This window comes from Nanorana parkeri, unplaced genomic scaffold, assembly GCF_000935625.1.
Source record: "Nanorana parkeri isolate BGI_ZX_2015 unplaced genomic scaffold, ASM93562v1 scaffold392, whole genome shotgun sequence".
In the NCBI taxonomy this organism is placed as follows: domain Eukaryota; kingdom Metazoa; phylum Chordata; class Amphibia; order Anura; family Dicroglossidae; genus Nanorana; species Nanorana parkeri.
In genome coordinates, this window is record NW_017306660.1 from 375,551 (window position 1) to 402,335 (window position 26,785).

The following is a 26,785-nucleotide window of genomic DNA, read 5'->3' on the forward strand; positions in this document are numbered from 1 at the left end:
ACTGGCAATTGTTCATTGGAACTTTTTTTAGTTAAAGGTTCAGTCTGCCCAATATCAATAACACGCAAATCTTGCATACCTGGTGAACTAATGCGGGAATTTACCAGATTACATTATTTGTAACCATAATGCACTGTATGCAGTGGTGTATTTAGGTTTGGGGGGGCTGTACATGATCTGTGGTGGGCTCTGCGGGGTCTCAGGTGGGCTATGAAGGATCTCTGTTGGGCTCTGCAGGGTCTCAGGCTGCTAAGCCCACCTGAGACCCTGCAGCGCCCACCATAGACCCAGCCACAGATCCTGCAAAGCCCCCCTGAGACTCGGCTGAGCCCTTCACCCTGCAGTCTCAGGGGGCTGTGCAGGATCTGTGGTGGGCTCTGCCCACCATAGACCTCGCAGAACTCACCACAGATCCTGCAAAGCCCCCTTGGGACCCAGAAAAGACCCCGCAGATCCTGCAGAGATCCTGCAGGATCTGTGGTGGGCTTTGCAGGCTGCAGAGTCCCCTATGAATCCTGCAAATCCTCCCTGAGACCCGGCAAAGCCCCCCACAGATCCTGCAAAGCCCCCTGAGACCTGACAAAGCCCCCCACAGATCCTGCAGCATCTCAGGGGGGTTGTGCAGTATCTGTGGTGGGCTTTGCAGGCTGCAGAGCCTCCTATGGATCTGGCAAAGCCCCCCTGAGACCCGGCAAAGCCCTCCACAGATCCTGCAGAGACCCCCTGTTTGCCTCACGGCAGATAAGTCCCTGACTGTATGGCTGTTGAACGTAGGTCAGCTGCCTTAGAAGGGCAATGAAAGGGGCTTTTGGTTAAGCCGACTCCTCTTTAAAAAGAATGGGTTCCCAGCAGCCATATTGGCAATGTGCATATTATGTTAAAGCTCATATGAGATTTTAGTTTTTGGGTTTACAATCTCCTGTACTCAGATTCTTTAAATTGCAGTGCTGGGGTACATGGCTCTGTACACCCAAAAAAAAACTTGTAAGCACCAATATTTGTCCACAACAACTGATATAGCCACTTGATGGTGATTGGGCCTTGTAAATATATTAGATTTAAAAAAAATCTATCCTCTAATTAATTGTCCCCTCCCCCCATGCAAAATCACTTACTTAAACTAACCAAACCCCCCCTAGTTACTTAGAGCAAACCCCAACTTTGGGCCCACTTGCCTAGGAGCATCTGAGCATCTTAAAGCACCATGAAAGAGGACATTCTTACAAGATTTTGGACACTCAGGTTTTCCAGAAGGCTGTGGGAAGTGAATTTTACTTTTTACTGTATTTATTTTCTTTGGGTTTAGCTATTGATTTTACATGGGGTGGTGGGGAGTAGCAGAAGGGAGATGTTTTATAATTTCTAGTATCTTAAGAAAAAATAGAACATACATACAGATATACATATACAGTATAAAAACAAAACCTTAAAACAAATTAAGACATAAATGACCCAAAACTATTATAGTTACCGATTAACTGCAGTACATAGTTATGGCTTTAGTTGGAAAGTTACGATTTTAATTTTATTTCTCGTTTTTAGGAAAATGAAGGTCCTATTATACCTTGGTTTCAGTGCGGCTCTACTTTGTTCCATGGTCTATGCTGACCACGAGGGGAAGAAACATGATCACAAAGATGAACATGATAATAAAGGTGATCACCAACACCACGACCACCACCATGGCCCGCCCGACAAGCACCACCACCATGCTGATAAAAGTTTGTCCTGCCACAAATTAGCAGATAGCAATTCCAAATTTGCCTATGACCTCTATAGGCAGATAGCAGCTGACCATCCAGAAGAGAATGTTGTCCTTTCCCCAGTATGCATATCTACAGCATTGGCATTCATGTCCCTCGGCACCATGGGCAATACCCACGACCAGATCATAGAAGGCATTGGTTTTAACATCTCTGAGATTCCCGAAAAAGAAATGCAGGAAGGCTTCCACCATCTGATGGAAATGCTAAATGACGATGACAGAGAGCTGCATCTCCATAGCGGAAACGGCCTTTTCGTAAGCCAGTCGTGGAAAATCCTTGATGAATTTCTCCAATCAGCTTTGAAATTAAAGTTGGAAGCTTTCAGTATCAACTTTGAGGAGAATGAAGAAGCCAAGAAACAAACCAACAGCTACGTTGAGAAGAAAACAAACGGCAAGATCGTAGACATGATGAGCAGTGTGAACAAGGACGCAGTTTTCGTTCTTGCTAGCTTCATTTATTTCAGAGGTAAGTCACCAAGATTCATTTATCTGAGAATATTCAATAGATGCAAATGGCGCCTGTCAGCATGACTTTTACCATTACTATCCAGGGCTCTCAACTCGTGCTATACTCAGGCCCGGCCTTGGGGCAGCAGGGAGTAGAGGGGCGTCTGATTAGGCGTCTGAAATTTAGGCGACCCCTTTTGCTCAAGTTCAATTACTAATCCCAGGTGATTTTCATTAAAACAAACAATTTGGTTCATTCGGATATTTCGTTATTTTGGAATTTGTATCCGAAATCCAATTCGGTTGGGGTTTTGGTTTCGGACGAAATCCGAATTTTCTTTAGTTTTGGATGAGTATACGAATATTTGTTGTGAATTCCACAGAAAACCGTATACAGATATTAATACTAAAGCTGAATCTCCTAGACCCGAATGGCATTCGGGATCCGAATTGTGTGATTTGTGTTGTTCCGAATCAAAATTTGGCCAAATTTTCTGACATTTGGACACATCCCAATTTCCCAATGCATCCGAATGTGTCAGTTTCCGAATTTTGGATCCCGTCCGAATTTCGTTCAAACACGAAACTGAATCGAGCATGTGACTTTTCTGGCCAATCAGATGTTTTTAATGCATCCGAATGGGTCTGAACATGAATTTTTGTTGCGGCAACATTGGAGCCATCTGATTGGGCAGAAAAGTCACATGCCGTAACGAAAATTCGTGTTCAGTATATGCATACAGTATAATACTAAAGCTGAGGCATTCGGGATGTGAATTTCCGAATTGCATTCGGGAGCTCCCAAATGACATTCGGGTCTGGGAGTCATATACATATATTACTAGAGCTGAAGCTCCCAATCCCAAATGGCATTCGGGATCCGAATTTCTGAATTGCATTCTGGTGTTCCACTTGGATGTAAGCGCTACAGGTCCCATAGACTCCAGCACTTGGGTTGTGTCTCTGCACCCCTCTCCCTCTTGTCATTCAGAAAACAAAGCCAGGAGCTGTGTGTTTTGTGCATGGCCTGGAGGAAAGGGTGCTGGGCGACACTACCGCAGCGCTTATATTTGAGTGGCCTCAAGGCACAGCGGGAGCTGTAATTGTGTCAGGGAACCCGGGGTACCGCTCCTCACCAGGCTCGCCAGCGCAGGCACAGGGCAGGGACTTGCCTCCTCCTGGCAGGACACCGGGCGCCGGGATTGCCAGTGCGCATGCGCGAAGTGCGCGAGCGTAGTGCGCCTGCGCCATTTATGATCCTTATTGTTGAAGTTCAGCTATAAGAAAAAGGAATAATTGGCCGTGTAAACTGAATTTTAATACGTTTTTTTCCCTGCGGCAGGCTCGGCATAACGCTAAGATAAATGTGGATGAGGAGGGAACAGAGGCTGCCGGGGCCACTGTAATGGAGGGCATTACAATGAGATTTCCTTTTCCGATTAAGTTTACCCACCCATTCTTATTCACTATATATAATCACGACACCAGAAGCATTCTCTTCATGGGTAAAGTTGCAAACCCAGCAAAATAACTACCTGCGCATGTCATCACTGCGTCCTAAATAAAGATGATACTTTGATATAACATTTCTTGACTACTTTATATGTGGTATTTTGTGGGCCTTCTTTTACATTAAAGCCGTGCAAAACCTAAGCAATCCAGAAGTAACATGCATGCATACGACACATAAGACAAAAGTGGCAATGGTTCCTCGGAGCAACCATGCCCGGGTAAACAAACATCCTAAAGAAAGGTCCCTGCAAAAGAAGACCTGCCATAACCACTTCTCCCGCAGCCCTATGTCTTCTTCCAGGACTTTTGGATGCCTGTGTCTCCTGAGATGAGCTGTGGTGCGATCCTTCGACCCCCTATGTCACTACATCTACAGGACAGGGCTCCTCACTAGGGATGCACGGTGCCGATACTAGTAAGGTGCCAATACCGAGTATTTGGGCGAGTATACCTTCCCCGACACCGGAACCTTCGGTCAGAGGAAGATTACCTCTGACCGGAAGTGCTGTAGGGAAACATGGAGCCAGCTTCCCGTGCAATCAGGAAGCTGGGCAGTGAGTAATGTCCCAGCCAATCAGCATCCAGCTGGCCGAACAGCTGGCTCGATGCTGATTGGCTGGGAAGCCAGCTTTCCCGGCCAATCACAATCAAGCCGGCCAGACAACATGGAGCTAAACAACTCGCTGCCTGGCTTCCTGATTGGCCTGGAGGCCAGATTGATGCTATTTGGCTGGGAAGCCGGTTTCCCCGGCCAATCACAATCAAGCCAGCTAAACAACATGGAGTCCCAGGCAAACAGGAAGACGGGCGGCATGTCATTATCCGCCGCCCAGCTTCCTGAATGGCCGGGAATCAGGCTCCATGCCAGCAGAAGCACCGGTATCAGTACTCGGTATTGGCGAGTACCGAAAGCAAAATATCAGTACTCGATACCGAAAAAACGGTATCCGTACATCCCTACTCCTAACCCCAATCAAAGGTTAATTGGCTTTCAAGAGTTTGCAGGTATGATAATGATCTTTCATTGTCCTCACTTCAATGCTCTGAAAACTTACTTGTTGCTATTGACTATTGCACTTCGCAGGGGCTTCCCGAGGCCGGGTGTCACCGGGTGCCATGTCGTTATCGCGTGTGCTCGTGATGTCATCGCGCATGAGCGGCCATCTGATTGACGCCTGCCGGTGGTCATCTTGGTGAGGGACCCTGCAGAGACAGGAGGGGAACGTTCACCCGGCGGGATGATGTATGCCGCTGGGTCCCCTCCTCTCTTCTGACAGTCGGACCCTCGGCCCATGACCGAGTGCCCAACTTTTTAGAGGGGGTGACACCAAAATGACTATCAGTCATTTTGGTGTCACCCTTGCAATGGTAGAAAAATGTCACCAGCAAAAAAAATGTCCCCCGCACCACACCCTGTGACGCCACTGGCACTTCGCACCTGCTAACTGCTTCCTGCACTGTGCAATGGTTTAATGGAGAACTATGAGGTGAGTGCTTTTCACTCACCTCATAGTTCTAGCCGACCTGTGACAATGAGACTGTCAAAGGTCGGCTCAGTAGATCGGGAGGTGAGCAAACACATAACGGCGTTCGCTCACCTCTCGATCCTGTCACGGGTCTCAGCCGTGACAGGGGAGGGACTGGATTCCCCCCGCTCCGATCCGCCAGCGCTGACTGGCGGAACGGATGGGGAGGGGGCGGGTACAGCTGGCTCTGCCTCTAGATAGGCAAAGCCAGCTGTCAGTCACGCAGCTGGGCGGATCCCGACACAATTGTCGGGATCCGCTTCATACTGAGCCTAGGGTGACGGGGGACGCTAGTTTGTGTCCTCCCGTTACCCTAAGGAGAACTATGGGGACAAGCCCTAACCCCTTAGTTCTCCTTTAAGGTGATGAGTACAGAAACATCATCGTTGGACATAATGTGCAGGCAAATAGACGTAGTCAATCAATATTTGTTCTTCCTCATGTGAACCCAGAGCAGCGAGGTTATCTGATTAATGGTTAGATAGGTCTTGGCTCATACCATAGAGTGGACACACGCTCCTCTATATAAGTGGTCAGTCAGGTCATTGGATTGTGGTGCTCTCTGGGGATCTCAGGACATTACAGTGAGTATGCACATGGAATCTATATGGGTATTTATTGTTGCTCTCATTGAGGAGATTCACTCTGTTTGCTCTGGTTTCCGTTTTCAGAAAGTAATAAAAACGCAAAAATTTATAGTTGTCACCACAATAAGAGGTCAAGGGAAATCTTCCATTGGGGAAATCTATTTTGGTAACAAAAGACTTAGGTTTGCCTTACATTTTCACTTTCTTTGAAGACATTTACACTCATTTGTTGATGTTTCCCAGGGATGGGTTGTACAGAAAAATCTCCCCATGTGAACAAGTACAGCTCCTCCCCCATAAAATGGGGTTTAACCACTTCCTACTAAAAAAAAAAGAAAAAGAGGCTTTAAATATGCAGAAAAACATAATATCTGACCCAAATGTATTATGTGTGAGCTGATTCTTTACATTTCTGTTTGGGGCAGAGTCAGTTGGGTTATTATCTGTCTCCGGGACTCCAGCAGGGAGATCTCCCAATCGTGGTTCCAAGCATGATGGGGTGGTTCACTAACAGCAATAACAAAATCTTGACAGAAGTTCCAACCCTTCTTTACTCTGTCCAAAACTAAAAACAAAGTGTTGGCTGCACATACGCTTTAAAGTAAATCATCTCTTAGCTGTTGCGCATCCATTATCGAGGGACTCACTCTTGTTGCTGCATAATGTAAAATCAGAGGAAGAAACAAGTATGTGACCCATTTCACATGGCCAATGGCTGAAGAGAGGCAGGTATGGATTCTGAGTTGAAAACTTCCTACAAAGTATAATAAGACAGTGGATGACCCGATTAATCAGCTTCAACCCATAACCAAACTATCAATTACAGGTGAAACCCGAATAATTAGAATATCGTGCAAAAGTAATTGCAGTAAGTGCTGCAAAAGGGGCCCAAACCAAGTACTGAGTACATATGCATGCTTGTACTTTTCAGAGGTCCGATATTGTTCTATGTACAATCCTTGTTTTATTGATTGCATGTAATAATCTACTTTTCTGAGGTTGTGGATTTGGGGTTTTTGGGGTTTTCATGAGCTGTAAGCCATAATCATCACAATTATGACAAATCACGGCTTGAATTATCTTGCTTTGCATGTAATGAGTCTCTCTCATATATTAGTTTCACCTTTTAGGTTGCATTAGTGAAATAAATGAACTTTGCACGATATTCTAATTATTCGAGTTTCACCTGTATAATTATTATTATTATACAGGATTTATAAAGCGCCAACAATTTGCGCAGCGCTTTACTATATAAGGAAGACATTACAATAACAATACAATTCAAGACAAGATGGTAAGGAGGGCCCTGTCCCTGAGGGCTTACAATCTAAAGGGAGGGGGAAGTGATACATGAGGAGGGAGCTGTGTGGGGATGAATTGTATGAGAATGTGATGGTTGACTGGTTAGGTTGAGGTGGGATAGGCTTCCCTGAAGAGTCTTAAGGGATCGCCTAAAGGCAGTCAGAGTGGGAGATAAAAGGACAGGTTGGGGTAAAGAGTTCCAGAGGATGGGAGAGACTCTAGTGAAGTCCTGGAGGCGAGAATGGGAGGAGTTGACGAGGGAGCTGGAAAGCAGAAGGTCTTTTGAAGAGTGGAGGGGATGGTTAGGGTGATTCTTTGAGAGAAGGTTTGAGATATAGCCAATTGGTGATCGGGCCTTTTAAATATATTAGGTTAAAAAAGACCCCTATCCTCTAATTAATTGTCCTCTTTCCCCCTGCAAAACCACCCCCCCCCCCAATCTTAGCAAGTAAGAAGCCAAAGATACTTAGAGCAGACCCCAACTTTAGGCATACTTGCCTAGGAACAGCTGAGCATCTTAAAGCACCATGAAGGAGGACATTTTTTCAAGATTGTGGATACTCCAGAAGGCTGTTGGAAGTACATTTGACTTTTTACTGTATTTATTTTCTTTGTTTTTAGCTTTTGATTTTACATGGGGTGGTGGGGAGTAGCAGAGGCGAAATGTTTTAGAATTTCTAGTGTCTTAGTAAGAAATAGAACATACATATAGATATACATATATACAGTATACAGCAGGGGTGCCCATAAGGTTGTTTGCGATCTACCAGTCGATCGCGTAGCGATCACTGGTGGATCGCGATGTCCTCTCCTCCCGCCCGTGGGGCTTCTCTGGATCCCCACTGCTCTCCCCATCTGTATGTACTGTAGCGGGGATCCGAGAGGAAGTGAAGGAACAGCTGCAGCCGGTCAGCCGGTGAAGGAACCGCTGCAGCCGGCAGCTGGCGCTGCATAGTACTATGTGTCCCCAGTTATGAATGAACAGGATGTGATTTACATCACTTCCTATTCATTCATGAGTTTCTCAATGGAGAGAAGCACTCAGTACAGAGACTCCTCCCCATTCAGAAAATGGATGATAGTAAAATATTTTCTGAATGAATGGGAAGCTTCTGTGCTTCCCATTCATTTGGAACAGAGGCTGCAGAAAAAGAGATTGAGGACTTTGTGTCCTCAATTTATTTTTCTATTTTAGAAGGGAAATGTCAGTGGGCTGTTTAGACCCCTAATATTTCCCCGAGGCCCCCCAAGAGTAAAAAAAAAACAAAATGCAAATAAAAAAAATGAAAAATTTAGAAATAATACAAATAAAATGAAAAAAATCCTGGAGGCCGGGCGCTGGGTGACATCACATGCCTGTTGGGGGTGGGGCACATTTTTTTTCTTGCCTCGGGCACAAAAGGAGCTGGCTACCCTCCTGCGATGCTCATGCGGCTGCATGTGTCAGACGCTGCAGATGGAAAGGGGCAGGACACCTCTCCCCATGTGCAACATCGGCCACACGAGCACAACGGGAGGACAGTACCCACGGGGCCTCTACGACGCACTTGAATTTAACGCCGGCCGACTCCCTGCATTCAGGGGCTTGCGGGGGTGTATTGAAGTCAATGGCACAGCAGCCATGCCCCCCTCCCCCCCCACAGCCCACAGTGCTCACAGCCTTTTTGCGGATCGCACTGGAGTGGAACACAGGCACTAATGTGGGCGAGGGGCCTGCCTGCGGTGCCTAATTGCGGTGCCAATGACCTCAATGCACCACCACGCACCCTCCCGCCCCTGAATGCAGATGTTTTTTTGTCGGTAGATCTCATTGAGCTCGTCATTTGCAGTAGTAGATCTTCAGACGAAAAATTGTGGGCGCCCCTAGTATACAGTAGATAAACAAAGCCTTAAAACAAATTAAGACATAAATGACTCAAAACTATTATAGTTACAGGTTAACTGCAGTACATATCTATGGCTTTAGTTGGAAAGTTACCATTTTATTTTTATTTCTCATTTTTAGGAAAATGAAGCTCCTATTATACCTCGGTTTCAGTGCGGCTCTACTTTGTTCCATGGTCTATGCTGACCACGAGGGGAAGAAACATGATCGCAAAGACGACCATGATAATAAAGGTGATCACCGACACCACGACCACCACCATGGTCCCCACGACAAGCACCACCACCATGCTGATAAAAGTTTGTCCTGCCACAAATTAGCAGATAGCAATTCCAAATTTGCCTATGACCTCTATAGGCAGATAGCAGCTGACCATCCAGAAGAGAATGTTGTCCTTTCCCCAGTATGCATATCTACAGCATTGGCATTCATGTCCCTCGGCGCCAAGGGCAAGACCCACGACCAGATCATAGAAGGCATTGGTTTTAACATTTCTGAGATTCCCGAAAAAGAAATGCAGGAAGGCTTCCACCATCTGATGGAAATGCTAAATGACGATGACAGAGAGCTGCATCTCGATAGCGGAAACGGCCTTTTTGTAAGCCAGTCGTGGGTAATCCTTGATGAATTTCTCCAATCAGCTTTGAAATTAAAGTCGGAAGCTTTCAGTATCAACTTTGAGGAGAATGAAGAAGCCAAGAAACAAATCAACAGCTACGTTGAGAAGAAAACAAACGGCAAGATTGTAGATATGATGAGCAGTGTGAACAAGGACGCAGTTTTCGTTCTTGCAAGCTTCATTTATTTCAGAGGTGAGTCACCAAGATTCATTTATCTGGGAATATTCAATAGATGCAAATGGCGCCTGTCAGCATGACTTTTACCATTACTATATTACTATTCAGTGCTCTCAACTCGTGCTATACTTGCATCTGTATGACCTCATGACCCTCCAACATGACACATTTCATAAGGTACAGAATAATCTAAAACTGAAATTATCTCTTCTTTTCTGATTAGGCGTCTGCAATTTAGGCGACCCCTCTTGCTCAAGTTCAATGACTAATCCCAGGTTATTTTCCTTAAAAAAGGAAGGAAAAGGTTTAGGAGAAAAGCATGTTCTCCGTTATGAAATGGGTCATTTTGGAGTATTTAAGGTGCTAATTAGACCTATTTTTCATTATTTCGAGATTCGGATCCGAAATTCAATTTGGTTTGGGTTTTCGGATTGGGGCGAAATCCGAATTTTCGTTCATTTCGGATGGGTTTACGAATATTTGTTGCGAATATCACAGAAAACCATATACATATATTAATACTAAAGCTAAATCTCCCAGACCCGAATGGCATTCGGGATCCGAATTTCTGAATTGCATTCGGGGGAGCTCCCGAATGCCATTCGGGTCTGGGAGCCTCAGCTACCTCCTCATGTATCACTTGCCCCTCCCTTTTAGATTGTAAGCCCTCAAGGGCAGGGCCCTCCTTACCATCTTGTATTGAATTGTATTGTAATGTCTCCCTTGTATTGTAAAGCGCTGCGCAAACTGTTGGAGCTATATAAATCCTGAATAATAATAATAATAAGTGCTCCTAACCACAAGGCATAGGCATGAATGGGGCCTTGATGTAATTATCTACTTTTGTAAGAAACTTTATTTGGGCTTTAATAAAATTAAGAACACCAAGAAAATGTACCTGACCAATTTTTGCCAATGTAGTGCTCTATAGTACATGGGTATTCACATCAATGGGCTGTGAAGCATTGAAAGGTCTGGTGTGTTGTTTACTTTATTTACATGCATTGGGGGCCAATTAGAAATTAAAGCCCAACTCAGAGCACAATAAACCTAACAGGGTTATAGCAGTTATATATTCTTTTTGCATCAAAAGTGACCTCCCGTCATGCAGGCTTTCTTCTAAGTCCATCAAATTTGCTAATTGACATGCCAGATTAGTAAAGCTCCCACTTACATCCGAGTAGTCTCTCCCAAGTCCACTTGGATGTAAGCGCTACAGGTCCCATAGACCTCCTTCTTGCCATTCAGAAAACATAGCCGGGAGCCATGTGTTTTGTGCATGGCCTGGAGGAAAGGGAGGTGGTGGACACTACCGCAGCGAACTGGTCTATGAGGCTTCTAGCGCTACATTTGAGTGGCCTGGTGGCACATTGGGAGCTGTAATTGATAGATTCAGAAGTGTGACTGGGGGTTGCTTTTGATGCAAAGGATATATAACTGCTATAACCCGGGTACGTTTTTTGTGCCCACAGTTGGAATTTAATGTGATGCTTGCAAAACACATGCACAGTGCATGTTACCAATGTGTGTCAACACACATGAAATAGCATATACATAACTATGAAATTAGCTTAAAAACTGGTTTACATAATTTATTCTTGTGCTAGCTGAAGGTGTAACTATAGCCATAGCAACTCATGCAATGGTTGCGAGACACTAGGGGCCCCGCACTGTCTTCCTGCATAATATTATATGCAGGTTGCAATTTCCTGAATGTATATTTACTTTGGCAACCTCTAAACAATAATATGAAGGCAAATACAATTCTGTATCCGTAGAAGGATAGGGGATGGAGAGTTGAGAGCAATGGGCCTCTTTATAGTCCTGCTTTGGGGCCCCCATCATGCATTGTTACTCCCCTGGCATTAATATTTTCATTTGATTATTTTTTTCTTAGCAAAGTGGGAGAAACCTTTCGAGTCGCAACTTACCAAAGAAAATGATTTCCACGTGAATAAGAATCTTACTGTGAAGGTGCCTTTCATGTCCCGGACTGGTAATTACAAAACGGCAATCTTGGATGAAGCCACCGTTGTATCCGTCCCTTACAAAGGGAACGCCTCTGCCTTATTCATCCTACCCAAGGAAGGCAAAATGAAAGAAGTGGAATCTAACCTAAGGGACACAGTGAAGAAATATAAAAAGTCTTCTCACATGGAGTAAGCGGACTTTTCCTTGAAATTGTTTAGTAAACATCTTGTCTACAGTTGCCCACATACACATGAGTGTGATTGTTTGATTGTTATTTGTTTTTGATATTCATTTATTTATGTTTTCATTTATTTACTGAAAACTGTCATTCTTCAAAATTATGTTTTGTCCTGGTATCACCACCTTGTTTTTTTTTTAATCCTTTAACAGATTTGTGGATTTGAGAATTCCCAAGTTTTCTGTTTCTGGTTCCCTAGACCTTAAAGAGTTACTACCCAAATTTGGAATAGTTGATCTGTTTTCCAACAGCGCTGATCTTTCTGGAATCACTGGGGCTCCCAACCTAAAAATTTCACAGGTGAATTATTATTATTTAATGCTTTTTTTGTAATTTACAAAACATCCCACTTCAAAGCTTGTTATAAGGTCAGTGTATCCAAAACTGATATTTTAGTTATTGGGGGCCGTATGAATTCAGACCCTGGCTTCCTATACAGTATGTCTGATTGTAGAATGTGCTCTGATTTGGGGGTGCCTTAAATTACCGATGAACAACTGAATCTTCAATAAGTGTTGGGTTTATTTACAAATAGGGATATACATACATTCTAATTACAATTAAGGGAATCTGAAAGGGGAATTGGGGATAGTAATTGAGGGTAAGGATCCTACAGCTAGCTACACCATTCTCTCACTCATTCACACATGCCATGGGGTTTTTCTCCTGTTCTCAAAACACGCCTCTCCAGCAGGTCTCAGCGAATCACATTCTGGATTGCAGAGTTCAGAAAAACGTGTCTTGTCCAAAGGTCTTGCTGGTGAGCTAGGTTAGTGTCCCACAGGAAGAAGGTTCCACCATATGCCCCTGCCCCGATCCCAGCATATATGACTTGCTGACACAGGTGTGGGCAGTAAATACCAGCAGGGGGTCGGGCTTGCTCCAGGACATGACAGTCCAGCAGATCTCCTTTGATCAGTGTCCAGCCCCAGGAACCCTTTGATGGTCCTCATTTGCATATCAAATAGCCACGGGCAGTTCACGATATCAAGGAACCTTTCCATCAAAGATGTATCATAGATGTCAATTATTTTAGGTTCCAACATTCCCTGGTTTTGTGCCTATATTGGCACACACAATCCAATAACAAACCACAGAAAATTGATATCTGCATTACTCCAGTCCTGCTAACATTCCGGCATAGCGGCCTTTCTTCGGAGACAGTTTCTTCGCCAACATGGGCAGGCATAGACAGAGCAGGAACCCATTCATACAACAGTCACACGCTATTCCACATGGATATTACTAAATACAGTTCACCAATATTCCTCATGATAATCACAGGAAATCTACACTGATATCCAAGAACGAGCTCTTGCTACAATAATTCCCATCTCTGTTCCTTTAGAACTGGGAGTTTTGGGTATCCCCACTCTCCTCTCTGTGTTACATTCTCGATATTGTAAAAGTAAAAGAGAACTATTGCCCAACCTTTTTTTGCCCATAGTTTTCTTTAGGGTCACAGGAGGACATCGAGGGCTCGTTTCCACTATCCCTTGCACTCATTGCACTGTCCCGTGCCCGAAATGCAAGGGATCGCATACACAAAGTCTCCTTGCGTTCTGGGTTGTGAGGGAGTGTGTCAGTGCCATTAATTTTAATGGCACAGCAGACACGCCCCCACACCCGCAGTGCAATCTGCCACACAGGAACAGGTAATAAAATGTCCTGCGTTCGAAAAAAATCACGCATGCACTATTGTTGGTGAACGTACCACACTGGAACGCAGGGCATTTTATTACCACGTGGTCTTGTATGGCCGATCGCACTGCGGGCGGGGGGCATGTCTGCAGTGCCATTGAAATGAATCGCACTGCCACGCCCCCTCCCACCCCAGAACGCAAGGAAACTTTGTGTATGTGATCCCTTCCATTCTGGGCACAGGACAGTGCGATGAGCGCATGGGCTCGTGGAAACAAGCCCTGACTAATGTCCTCTTGTGACCCAAAATTCAGCATATAGCGGGCTATTTCCCTGCTATATGCTGACACCGCAGGGCCATGCCTGATTGACAGCTGCATCTGCCTCTCTACATTCATTTAGAGAACACATAGTTGTGTGTTCTCTAAATGAACACACAACTGTGTTGAATTGTGATGTGTATATCTATATGAAGTTCAACTATAAGAAAAAGGAATAATTGGCCGCATAAACAGAATTTTAATACTTTTTTTCTCTTCGGCAGGCTCGGCATAACGCTAAGATAAATGTGGACGAGAAGGGAACAGAGGCTGCTGGGGCCACTGTAATGGAGGGCATTCCGATGAGACTTCCTCTTGTGGTTGAGCTTGACCATCCATTCACATTTGTTGTATATGACCACAACACCAAAACAACCCTCTTCATGGGTAAAGTTGTAAACCCAGCGACTTAACTCTCTGCACACGCCATCGCTGTGCCTTAAATAAAGATTATACTTTGTCGTAACATTTCTGGTCGGTTTTATGTGTGATGTTTTCTTTGCAAGCCTTTAGGGTCAGTTTCCACTGTAACATTGTAGCAGAAGGCTTCATTCACACACAAGTAACTTTTTTCGGCATATACAACAATTCTGAAGAAAGTATAATAAAACAGTAAAACAGTAGAAAGGTATCATGGCACACTCACAAACCAGTGTGTAAAACAACTTGTCTCACCACTAAGGATAATAACAGAGGTTTGGATACACGTCTTCTGCAGAGGATGTGAAAGCCGCACTGCCGCGCCAAGGCACCTCTTATAGTGCGGTCCTAACTCTAAACTATGAGAGTCTCCATCTTGGAGCACATGGGGGCAGACGATTTCAAATTGGGTGCAGGTTTGTCAGGAGGACGCCCAGCCTCCTTAAAAGCACAGAAACACACAGGGGATCCCGCACATCCCAATGGCAGCTGAGAAACCCCATGCGTCGCTGCACCAAATCGGTCAAGCAAAACAAACGAGAAACGCACTCAACAAAGAGGTGCCTTGGCGCGGCAGTGCGGCTTTCACATCCTCTGCAGAAGACGTGTATCCAAACCTCTGTTATTATCCTTAGTGGTGAGACAAGTTGTTTTACACGCTGGTTTGTGAGTGTGCCATGATACCTTTCTACTGTTTTACTGTTCAAAGCCCATTTCGTGTGCACCTTACTGTATAACTGGTGACAAATTGTTGAGTGCGTTTGTCGTTTGTTTTGCTTAGTATAATAAAACAGGCGAGTCTTTTTAACCTCAATGTTCTATTTTAGCTTATTTGCTTTGACATAGGCTGGTAGCATGCTAGACTGAGAACTGGAACAAGCCTTGATCCATGCTCAGCTATTCCTTTAAAGGAGTTGTAAAGTCCCAACATATGCAATCCTTTTATAACATATTATAACATCAGCATTGTAATAAGAATACATACTAGAGTTGTTTGTGATAATACAATCAAAGTTTACGTGAATAAATCCCTTTTATGGAGTGAGCGCTGCCTTCCGTCCACCCATCACTTTCATCAACTTCCTGGATTCCCAGTGTGCTCTACATCTCTTTCCCTGCTGCTTGATATGATGCAATCTTAATTTCTCAAGACTACACAACCCATCATGCATTGCTTCCAGCAAGCAATGATAATGTTACGTTGTTCAGACGGCAGGCTCTGTGAGACTGGTGGGACCTGGAAGTGCATATTTACAGGGCTGAGTGAAATGGTCTCAGTGCATTGAGGAAGTACATCTTATGGGAATCTTTAAAAGGAGAACTATGGGGTTAAGGCTTTTCCCCATAGTTCTCCTAAGGGTAACGGGAGGACACCAACTATCGTCCTCCCATATCCCAAAGCTCAGTATACCGTGAGCTACAGCTCGCGGTATACTGAGACGCGGCAGCTGAAGCGGATCCCGACAATTGTGCCGGGATCCGCCCAGCTGCGTGAGTGACAGCTGGCTCTGCCTATCTAGAGGCAGAGCCAGCTGTACCCGCCCCCTCCCCCGTCCGTTCCGCCAGTCAGCGCTGGCGGATCAGAGCGGAGAGGGGGGAATCCAGCCCCTCCCCTATCACGGCAGAGAGCCGTGACAAGATCGAGAGGTGAGTGAACGCCGGTATGTGTTCGCTCACCTCCCGATCTACTGAGCCGACATGTGACAGTCTCATTGTCACAGGTCGGCTAGAACTATGAGGTGAGTGAAAAGCACTCCCCCCCTCATAGTTCTCCTTTAATAAGCAAGTGTACAAACTTCTAGATCAATATGGTAATTACGAGTGGGATAGTAATTATGGAAATTCAATATAGAAATACATATTCCTTTTTAGTTTTTGACAATAGATACCCCCCTCTAAATAATCTGCTGTGGTCTAGTTTTTGATACAGCTCTTATCCCACTATAAGCCCGGATGAGGGGAGGACTGTTGAGCCCCCAAAGGGAGTTGGCTATCTATGTGATTTTTGCTGTGACCAATAAAGACTGGAATCACACAGACCCCATAATGCTCTTGTCTTTTTTTCACTGTACTCACTACTGATAGTCCGAGGACCTATCTGGGCCCATCAGCTTCTTGGGAACTGTCTTTTTGTCTTAGAACTAAGAAAATATCTTCATATTAAGGTTCAGTGCCACACTAATACTACTGTATATGTTATAAAATCGCTGAAACTTCTCTTCAATGGGATATATTATATACATTATATACAACACAGAGCGCCAACTCTAAGTGAAATACCATTTACTCAGTGTGAATGAAAAGCAAACCAATCTACTTACAAAAATATGTTGCAGAACACTTGGAACATAGCTGGATGTCTGTCGGAACCACTCATGAGGATATTCACTCCCTGTTATAAACGTGCAGCAGTCGCCAGTCACTCCTGCCACAGAGCTGGCCGCTGTGTGATCGGGCTGACGCGTTTTCAGAGCACGCCCCCTTCTTCAGAGCCACCTGAAGATAATTCGTCCACCTTATATAATTCAAGCTCTAGAATGCACCTTCCATTGGGGCTTTCATAATTAAAGCGTATCTAAACCCCAAAACACAAATGTATCTATTGCAGCTTACATTCCTAACACGTGGTGGCTACATTTCTTTTTTTTCCCCATCATAAAAGAGGTAAGGACCTTGGCCCACTGGTTCTGGGGTAGACCCTGTCACTCTACCTCTCTCAAACACCATGAGCAAGGCCTCCGTGTCATCCTCGGTGTTCATTTTTGGGAGTACAGCCTGCACCACTTGCATACAGCTGAGATACTTTCTACCTGCGGAGTCCTTTCAGCTAGGTTGTAAATCTGACTCTGTATCAGCCGGTTGTGCTCATTTTGTTCTTTTATAATAGCCTGGGTTGCAGCTGCAAGCAAATGGTTTGATTCCTGTTGGTCTGCATGTGCTTGCTGTTAAGCAATATTAGCTTGCTGTTGGAGAACCTGAAGGAGGGTATTTGACTGCACCAGCTGCATGATCAACTCCCCCATTTTTGCAGTCCTTGCAGCCACAAGCCAACTCAGACTTAATGGAACTGTCCCTTTTAAGAGCATTGGCCCTTTATGAGGTTGCTTCTGTGAGCAATACTTTTCCTACTAACGCAACAGCTTTTATTGACATCCTGCTACAATATATGTATATATAAACATACACACACTATATAACTAAAGCAGTCACCGCATCCAAGCACTGGTAAGTTACAATCTATAAGTTTTTTGTTTTTAGACTGAGATATACGTTAAAGGAGAACTATGAGATGAGTGATTTCCACTCACCTCACAGTTCTAGCCGACCTGTGACAATGAGACTGTCACAGGTCGGCTCAGTAGATCGGGAGGTGAGCGAACACATATCCATCCATGGGCTGAATTCCCCTCTCCCCGCTCCGATCTGCCAGCGCTGACTGGCGGAACGGACGGGGGAGGGGGCGGATACAGCTGGCTCTGCCTCTAGATGGACAGAGCCAGCTGTCACTCACACAGCTGGGCGGATCCCGTCATCTACGTCGGGATCCGCTCCGGCTGCGGCGTCTCAGTATAGTAGCTCGGGTTATACTGAGCTTAAGGTAACGAGAGGACGCTAGTTTGTGTCCTCCCTTTACCCTAAGGAGAAACTATGGGGAAAAACACTGACCCCATAGTTCTCCTTTAATGGATGAGTCGATCGTAGGACCTGTTGTGGCCGGAAGAGTTAATGCAAAGCAAAAAGTGTAGAACTCAGGATACAAAGTATTTAAACTGGTTACAGCAGCAGATTGCTGCAATAAAACTTGAAGGAGGGCCTAACCTTTCCCCAATCCATCCAAAACTAAAAAAAAAAAAAGCTTTGGCACTTCAACTGTGTCAGTTGGCTTGGTTGCATTGCTGTCAATAATTAAACATAGAAAATTGAGAAATATAGATAAAGCCAGTTTCTACAGCAAAAAAAAGTTAGAACTATTAAACCATATTGCGCATACTAATCTTTGAGCTACATTGCAACATTGTTTACCTTACGTTACCGTGAACTTATAGCCAGAAGGTTGTTGGATAGCAGTATGTGGGATTTTATGATTTCCCAACTGGTGTGGGTGGCTATAAATATATAGAAGAGGTCCTCTTGCAAATTCTAGAGATCTCTGGGCACCACTGGTGAGTCACAAGTGATTAATGTTTCAGTGTTTTTTGCATTTCATTTGGAAGAGGCGGGGATATTATTATTATAATACAGGATTTATATGGCGCCAACAGTTTGCGCAGCGTTTCACAATGGTTTCAGAAATGGAGAAGGATTTGGGGGTCATTGTAGACCACAAACTGAAAGGTAGTTTGCAGTGCCAGGCTGCTGTAAACAAAGCTAGCAGGGTCTTGTCCTGTATTAAAAAGGGGATGTATTGCAGGGACAAGTCTATAATTTTGCCACTTTATAGATCATTGGTTCAACCTCATCTGGAGTACGCGGTCCAGTTCTGGTCACCAGTACTAAGAAAAGATGTCCTTGAGTTGGAAAAAGTCCAGCGGAGGGCAACCAAACTAATTAGGGGTATGGAGGACCAGAGCTACGAGACGAGGCTACTAAATTTAAACATGTTCACATTAGAGGTGAGGAGATTAAGGGGGGATATGATTTCCATGTACAAGATGTTCAATGGTGGTAGCAACATTAGCGATAAACTGTTTAAAATTAACTCCGTTACAAAAACTAGAGGCCACCACCTAAAATTGGTGGAAAAAAAATTCCAGCACAAGGGGCGAAGGGGGTTCTTCACAGTAAGATCAGTTAGGGTCTGGAACTCACTGCCACAGGCGGTGATTTCAGCAAATAATGTGGAATTGTTCAAGAAACTTTTGGACGATTTCTTAAGGGACCGTAATATACAGGGGTACAGGTACTCCTAGAATGAGATCCTAATAGGTTGGACTTGATGGACCAATGTCTTTATTCAACCTAAAATACTATGTAACTATGTAACAATATAAGGAAGACATTACAATCACAATACAATTCAAGACAACATGGTAAGGAGGGCCCTGACCCTGAGGGCTTACAATCTAAAAGGGAGGGGGAAGTGATACATGAGGAGGTATCTGTGTGGGGATGAATTGTTTGAGAATGTGATGGTTCAGTGGTTAGGTTGAGGTGTGATAGGCTTCCCTGAGGAGATGAGTCTTAAGGGATCGCCTAAAGGCAGTCAGAGTGTAATTATCACATTATCACATATGCAAAATAAGTATTTTTGGGTTGATTTAAAAAATGTAGAGGACTAGAGAGAAATAACATGAGTGTTGAGTGAAGTAGACACCAGAAATATCTTGCCCTGGTGTAGGTTAGGGTGTAAAATCATTGAGCAGTGTTTGTACTTACATTGAAAGGCTGTCATAAACCTGAGGTCTCTGTAACCTTCTTAGAAGATTCCGTAGTAGAGTATTTCGCTCTCCATGCAGATCTCTGCTATTGTATGTTACTCTTGATGCTTGGAGGGGAACAACCAGGATCTTTTTCACTAGACGTGACTTGGTGCTAGAGTGAAGCAAAACGGCAATTGGGAAAACTCCTAATAGATGTGTGTCCTTAGCCCTGCGTAAGCTTTGACCCAGTTCTAAAACATTCACAGAAATGTTGTGAATGAATGTGCTTTTTACTCTTCCTTGCTCTCTCCCAGAGGTTTTTAAAAAAATATATGTTAAGATGTTTATTTATTTATGTATTCCTTCCTTATGTTTCTCCCTCTTCCCTTCCTTCCTTAATTTCATTCTCCCTTCATTCACTTTCCTTTCTTCCTTCCTTCCTTCCTTCCCTCCTCCCTTCCTTCTTTTCTTTCTTACTTCCTTCCTTTGTTCTCTGCCTCCTATCCTCTTCAAGTGTTTATAATAAAAATTGATAATCAATGTTAATCAATTTGTTCCAGAACAATGAGAGTCTTTTTGTTTGTGTGCTTGAGCCAAGCCCTGCTTTGCACGGTGGTCTTTGGCCACCATGAGAAAGAGGAGGAACATCATGGTGAAAATGCCGATGAACATGCTATGGAGACACCTCTCCAGAAGATTGTTCCAGGCAATGTAAAATTTGCATACTCACTCTACTCTCACCTGGCTGAAGAATATCCCAACGATAACTTATTCTTCTCTCCGATGAGTATCTCTACGCTATTTAGCATGCTCTCTGTAGGTGCCAGGGGTCCGACACAGACTCAGATCTATGAAGGACTCGGCTTCAACATGTCTGCAATCTCTGAAGAAGACATTAACAAAGGCTTCCAGCAGCAAATTCATGCTCTTAATCATCGTACCTCAGATCTGGAGCTCAGCAGTGCTAATGCTCTCTTTGTCGAGCAGCATGCAAAACTTCTTGAAAAGTTCTCAGAAGATCTGAAGAACTTCTATGAAGCAGAAGCAATTTCTACAGATTTTACAAATGGAGATGAAGCAAAAAATCAGATTAACAGCTACGTGGAGAAAAAGACCAATGGGAAAATCAAAGACTTGCTGTCAAGTGTTGGCCCACAGACACTTTTAGTCCTTATCAACACAATCCACTTCAAAGGTAAGTTGTTGATGTGTGGAACCAGACCAGTGGGGAGGATGTAATGAACTGTTAAGATTTGTATCCTATAGTCAACCCAGATGCCTTTTATTCAGAAACAGGATAAGCCAATATTAGTTCTTTGGGTCAAAACAAATAATTAAAAGGTAATAACTTTCACATCTCACGATGTAATTCATTGAAATATGCTAGGTCACTCCTAGCCAACCAGAAGGCCTTGTGCCTTGAAGTCATGCAATCATGATTTCCATTGGGTGGCTATTAGTATACTGTAGTAATCATCTGATTTTTTTTTACCTTGATCCATAGAATTTCTATTGTTCTGATTGGTTCCCTGTGTGCTGAAAAAAATTAAAGAATTATAGGTTACCATTATGGACCAAATGGTAAATTTTGTAGCCAAAATGCCCAGTTGTACCAGGCTTGCTGTGCTTAATGGGATTTGTATCATCACAAGGTGATTCACAAAGATATAAACATGAAGTGTTCTTAAAGTGACAGTGGACAGAGCAACAAGTTCACTTTGATGCCCCCCCCCCCACCCCCTCCCTGCACCAAGGTGCAAGCAATAGCAAGAAGAAGCCCTGTGCAAGCTACAGACTTGACATGACTTACACAGCACTGAAGACTCTCTCCCCCATGTGACAGCAAGGGGGGTTTGAGTGACCAATCAACAAGCACCAGCGCTGTCACATGGTAGGAAGAAAAGTGTCTACATCCTACCCTATATCTGGAAGTGGTGGGTATATCACTTTTCTTACCCAGATAAATAGAGCAGTGGGGTAGTAAATGATGTGTAGTTCTGGCTTTGTGCATAGTATGCATTAACATTCATGTTCCCTTATGCTTATGCAAGCTCTAAAAAGTATCCATTATGCCCAATGGTACATAGTTGGAAGTTTTGAATTCTTCTCCTTATGCCCTTAACAAGAACTAATGATAAATGGTACTAAACAGAAAGATGGGCTGAGAGGGTCTTTTTCTTTTAACTGATGACTGCAATATAGCAATTTATACAGAACGCTAACAGATACAATCCTGATGTTCCCCTCAGGCACCTGGTTGCACGCTTTTGATGAAACTCGTACGCATGAATCGGACTTCCATGTAGATGAGAACACGGTTGTTAAGGTGCCGATGATGACCATTAGAGAGGAATTTCTCATAGCCATTGAACGGGAGAGCGGCTGTGTAGTGGTTGATATCCCATATAAAGGAAATACCTCGGCCATTCTAATCTTGCCGGATAAGGGGAAACTTCATGAAGTGGAAAAAGCTGTCCAGAATGTGTCCCTGCAGACGTGGGCAAAACGCATGAGACCAATGTAAGAGCCTTCTGTGTCTGTAAAAGAAGCATGCAGTACTATATATATTTACACCAATCAGCCACAACATTATGACCACCCACCTTATATTGAGTAGGTCCCCCTTTTCCTGACCCGTTGAGACATGGACTCCACTAGACCCCTGGAGGTATGCTGTAGTATGAAGCTGTCAGTAGCAGATCCTTTATGTCCTGTAAGGTGTGAGGTGCGGTCTCCATGGATCAGACTTGTTTTTCCAGCACATCCCACAGATGCTCGATTGAATTGAGATCTGGAGAATTTGGAGGCCAAGTCAACACCTTAAACTTGTTGTTGTGTTCCTCAAACCATTCTTCAACCATTTTTGCAGTGTGGCAGGGCATGTTATCCTCCCAAAAGAGGCCTCCGCCATCGGGGATTACCGTACCCATGAGGGGGTGTACTTGGTCAGTAACAATGTTTAGGTCGGTGGTACGTGTCAAAGTAACATTCACATGAATGGCAGGACCCGAGGTTTCCCAGCAGAACATTGCCCAAAGCATTACACTGCCTCCCCTGCCTTGTCTTCTGCACATAGTACATCCTGGTGTCATCTCTTCCCCAGGTAAGTGACACACACACACCCATATCATGTAAAAGAAAATGTGTTTTTTCTGATCAGGCCACCTTCCTCCATTGCTCCGTGGTCCAATTTTCATGTTAACATGCCCATTGAAGGGTCCACAAGAGCTGTAGTTTTGGGGTTGCTCTGACCTCATCATCTAGCCATCACAATTTGGTTCCTGTCAAAGTCGCTTCAATCCTTACAATCCAATTTTTTCTGCTTCCAACACATCAACTTCAGGGAGAAAATGTTTACTTTCTGCCTAATGTATCCCACCCACTTCCAGGTGACATTGTAATGACATAATCAATGTTATTTACTTCAGTGGTCATAATGTTATGGCTTTGGGAAAGAGGTATACCCATCCTGACTAACAGAACAGCGAGAGCGAGAGCGAGAGCGAATATGAATACATACAATTAATAATCAAGTAATCACTTAGAGGTAAGGGGACACTTAGCTGTGCAGAACTCCAGCCAAATTAATAAAATAAAAATAAACAGCCAAGTAAAAGATAAAAAAAACAAAACAACAGCTTTTACTGCAATACTTACCTTCAGTGCAGAGCTCTCCCCCGCAGTACTTTTTTCTGCCACTAGATGTCAACAATCTGATGGATGGCATCATTTAACCCACTTCCTCAGAGCTCAGGTCGCCTCAGAAGAGAAGAGGCTATATGGAATGAGGGGAGATTCAGGTTATTAAGGAAGGCTGCTGACTGGTTCTCTTTAGAAAAGCCTTGATATTTCTGCCTTGCCAACTGCAATGTTTTATTCCTCCGCAGGAAAATCCTTTTATCCATCCCTAAATTTTGTGTTTCCGCCACGCTCAATCTCAAGAATGAATTACCTAAACTGGGGATAAAGGATGTTTTTTCGGGCATAGCCGATCTTTCCGGGATTACAGGGGATCGATTGCAGGTGTCCGAGGTGAGATACGATGGCCTTCTCAGGATTCTTCAGGCTTGTTCTCTAAAGGGCTGTGTATGTGGGAAACTATTTCCAAAGTGCTGTTATTGCAGTGTTCACCCTAAAACAGGTTTTGATGGCATTATCACAAAAATATATATATATATATATATATATATATATATAAAATCAATAATTGAAAAAATATTACAGAATTCATATATATACATATTTGTTGAAGAAATGCTACAAAAAATATAAAGTACAAGATATGATTTGGATAGCTTGTGATGTTAAGTGTATATCTGGTATATTTGGTCAAAGCTTTTGTTGAAAATGTTGGAGAGTAGGGAAGGGTAAAACCCTTGTTGGGTTATTTTTGCTTCCTGTGTCCTGCTGGGGGGATTTTCCCAGTGGTGTCACCAGGCAGGGTGTCACCTGGTGTAAACATCATTATGTGTACACTCGCCTTACGCATGCACGTAATGACGTCACATGCACTTTTATGTCTTGGTGATGGATGCCATCAAAGAGAGAAGGGGATGTTCATCCGGCAAGATAAGGTATGCCACCTGGTCCCCTCCTCAGTCGTGCAGCTCTCGCTCAATGGCCAAGTACCCAGTTTATTGGAGGCGGTGTCACCAAAATGACTGTCAGTCATTTCAGTGTCTCCCCCTCTGAAATAAAGAAGGAGAATGTCACCAGCAGACTGGAAAATTGGTCAAATTAATGTCTTCTTTATTGATGCATATTATCACATTGATAACCACATCGAAGTTTCATGGCCACGCAGGCAGTGGCGTAACAAGCGCCATAGTGACACAGGTGGCTCCTGAAGCTTAGCAATAAGCTATTGAAGTGCGATCTGCACTTCAATAGCTTATTTCAAGTACAAAGGTCTTTTGGACCCCCAGTGTCACCTTAAAGAGTACCTGACACTGCCAATATGCTATCACATGGGGGGCTGGTAAGCCCCCATATGTGATAGCAATTCAAGTAAAGTAAAAAAAATAACAGGTTTTTAAAATTAGTATTAAATAAAATAAATGTAAAAATAATCCCCCAAAAAATTTTAAAGTCCCCCGCGAACATGCGCGTTTTCACGTAAACACGCGTCGGGTGCTCCTACGTATAAAAACATTAAACGTGCTTCACATGTTGGGTATTGCCGCGCATGCCAGAGTGAGATAATTCTAAGGCCAACATTTACGCGTATATCTAAACTGATGACCTGTGGGGGCTTTTAAAGCGTCGTCTATGGACTTTTTGGGGTACTGAATTTTGTCGCAGTTTCACGGACGCACACAATTTTTAACCTGGGCATGTTGGGTATCTATTTACACATTGTAACCTCATCAAATGGGCATTTTATTGTGTTTTGGGGCATTTGAGTGCATTTTACACTAAATTTTGGGGTTTGAAAAGGAGTTGCGCTAATATCGTGCAACATACAAAATTTGCAACAGCCACCATTTTATTCTATAGGGGCTTGGCTTTCAGAAAATATATTATGTTTGGGGGTTTTAAGTGATTGTCAGGCCTAAAATGTGGATTATAACATGTAGACAAATTTTTTTTTTAAAGGCCTCGGTCATGAAGGGGTTAAACATCAAGCAGAAGCATCCACTGTAAGGCTGGGCACACACCTTACAACCATCGCAAGACTTTTGTCTTGCGATGGTTGTAAGGTACTTAAAAAAACTTACGATCTGCCTATCTTGGACAGGCAGATCGTACTTGCGATGATCACAAGCCACGCCCCCTGAGGCGCGGGCTTCCGATGACCGCAATGCCAAACGGGCAGTGTGCGCTTGCGCACACCGGCCCGTCCGGTTTTTATCTTCCGAACATGCTACACACCCGCCGAACATCGTACGATGCTCGGCGGGTTTTCGAACATGTTCGTAAGTTAAAAGTCGTGCGACCTTACAGTAGTAGAGGTCGCACGGCTTTCACACATGGCATTTCCCGCGATTATCGTACAATTATCGTAAGGTGTGTGGGGACTCTTAGTGATTTCATCAGCATTGGAAATATCTTAAAAACCTTTTGACTTTAATAGGAGAAATTGAGAGACGTTTTGCAGACAATAAAATTGGTAATTTTGGCACAGAAACAATTCTGCAAAAATCACTGCGCTCATCCCCCTTGTTTACTACCCATGGTTCAGCACTTTATACGAACATAATGAAGGTGGGATACATTTCATCATTTCACCTTGTTATGTCTTTTATCTTTTATTCTCCAGGCAATTCATAAAGCAGTGCTGAGCGTGGATGAGAAGGGAGCGGAGGCGGCTGGAGCATCGGCCGCCGCCATCACAAAATTAAGTATGCCTTTTCACTTTAACGCCGACCGCCCTTTCCTGATAACGCTGCTACATAAACCCACTGACACCATTCTCTTCACCGGGAGAGTTGTGAAGCCTGAGAAGTGCTGAAAGGCAGTCACTGAATTCTACTGCTGCCATAGAACGGTTGGGAGAATTGGGCTACATGAGGCCCCAAATTCACTTACCCAAATAAAAGATTTTTTTATTTCCGTTCTGTTTCCTTTTTTATTACACTGTATTTATCTCATTATTTGATAGGTATTACCACCATACAGGGGAGTCCCGAGGCCAGGTGTCACCCAGAGCGGCGTGTGCGGCCATCTTGGTGATATCTTCCTGTGGCCATCTTGGTGATGTGGACACTTGTTCCAGGGACAACTGTCTAAAAAGGAAGTTTCCCTAACATTGGGAGATTTCTTCTAATTTCCTGTTGCTTCTCTGGGACAAGAAATGAAGGAAATTTCCCCTTTGGTACACAGACAGCAAGAACAAAGTTTTGACTCTTCTCAAAAAAAGCAAAACTATTCACACTCTGACTATACAAAGTCAATACATACTGTATGAAGTAGATATAAACCAAATAACTAAAATAATCTTTAAAGGAGAACTATGAGATGAGTGATTTCCACTCACCTCATAGTTCTAGCCGACCTGTGACAATGAGACTG

At 43.9% G+C, this 26,785-nt stretch overlaps 2 protein-coding genes across 2 annotated transcripts; both read left to right on the forward strand.

The window, feature by feature from the left end:
- The first annotated feature begins 1,546 nt into the window (after positions 1–1,546).
- LOC108789406 (alpha-1-antitrypsin-like) lies at positions 1,547–14,433 on the forward strand. Its single transcript, XM_018559403.1, has 4 exons — positions 1,547–2,234; positions 11,722–11,983; positions 12,186–12,333; positions 14,219–14,433. The coding sequence occupies exons 1-4, from the start codon at positions 1,547–1,549 to the stop codon at positions 14,405–14,407; spliced, it is 1,287 nt and encodes a 428-aa protein (XP_018414905.1). The 3' UTR covers positions 14,408–14,433.
- A 5,905-nt stretch (positions 14,434–20,338) lies between these two features.
- Positions 20,339–26,225, forward strand: LOC108789391 (alpha-1-antiproteinase 2-like). Its single transcript, XM_018559389.1, has 4 exons — positions 20,339–20,969; positions 22,024–22,294; positions 23,662–23,806; positions 26,034–26,225. The coding sequence occupies exons 1-4, from the start codon at positions 20,339–20,341 to the stop codon at positions 26,223–26,225; spliced, it is 1,239 nt and encodes a 412-aa protein (XP_018414891.1).
- Positions 26,226–26,785: the final 560 nt, after the last annotated feature.

Bases quoted from the DNA above. Each gene is read 5' to 3' on its own strand.
- LOC108789391 (XM_018559389.1), top strand. From the start codon at position 20,339: ATGAGAGTCTTTTTGTTTGTGTGCTTGAGCCAAGCCCTGCTTTGCACG. The intron at 20,970-22,023 runs GTAAGTTGTTGA...TGTTCCCCTCAG, and splicing joins CAACACAATCCACTTCAAAG to GCACCTGGTTGCACGCTTTT. The intron at 22,295-23,661 runs GTAAGAGCCTTC...ATTCCTCCGCAG, and splicing joins GCAAAACGCATGAGACCAAT to GAAAATCCTTTTATCCATCC.
- LOC108789406 (XM_018559403.1), top strand. From the start codon at position 1,547: ATGAAGGTCCTATTATACCTTGGTTTCAGTGCGGCTCTACTTTGTTCC. The intron at 2,235-11,721 runs GTAAGTCACCAA...TTTTTTTCTTAG, and splicing joins TAGCTTCATTTATTTCAGAG to CAAAGTGGGAGAAACCTTTC. The intron at 11,984-12,185 runs GTAAGCGGACTT...ATCCTTTAACAG, and splicing joins AAAAAGTCTTCTCACATGGA to ATTTGTGGATTTGAGAATTC.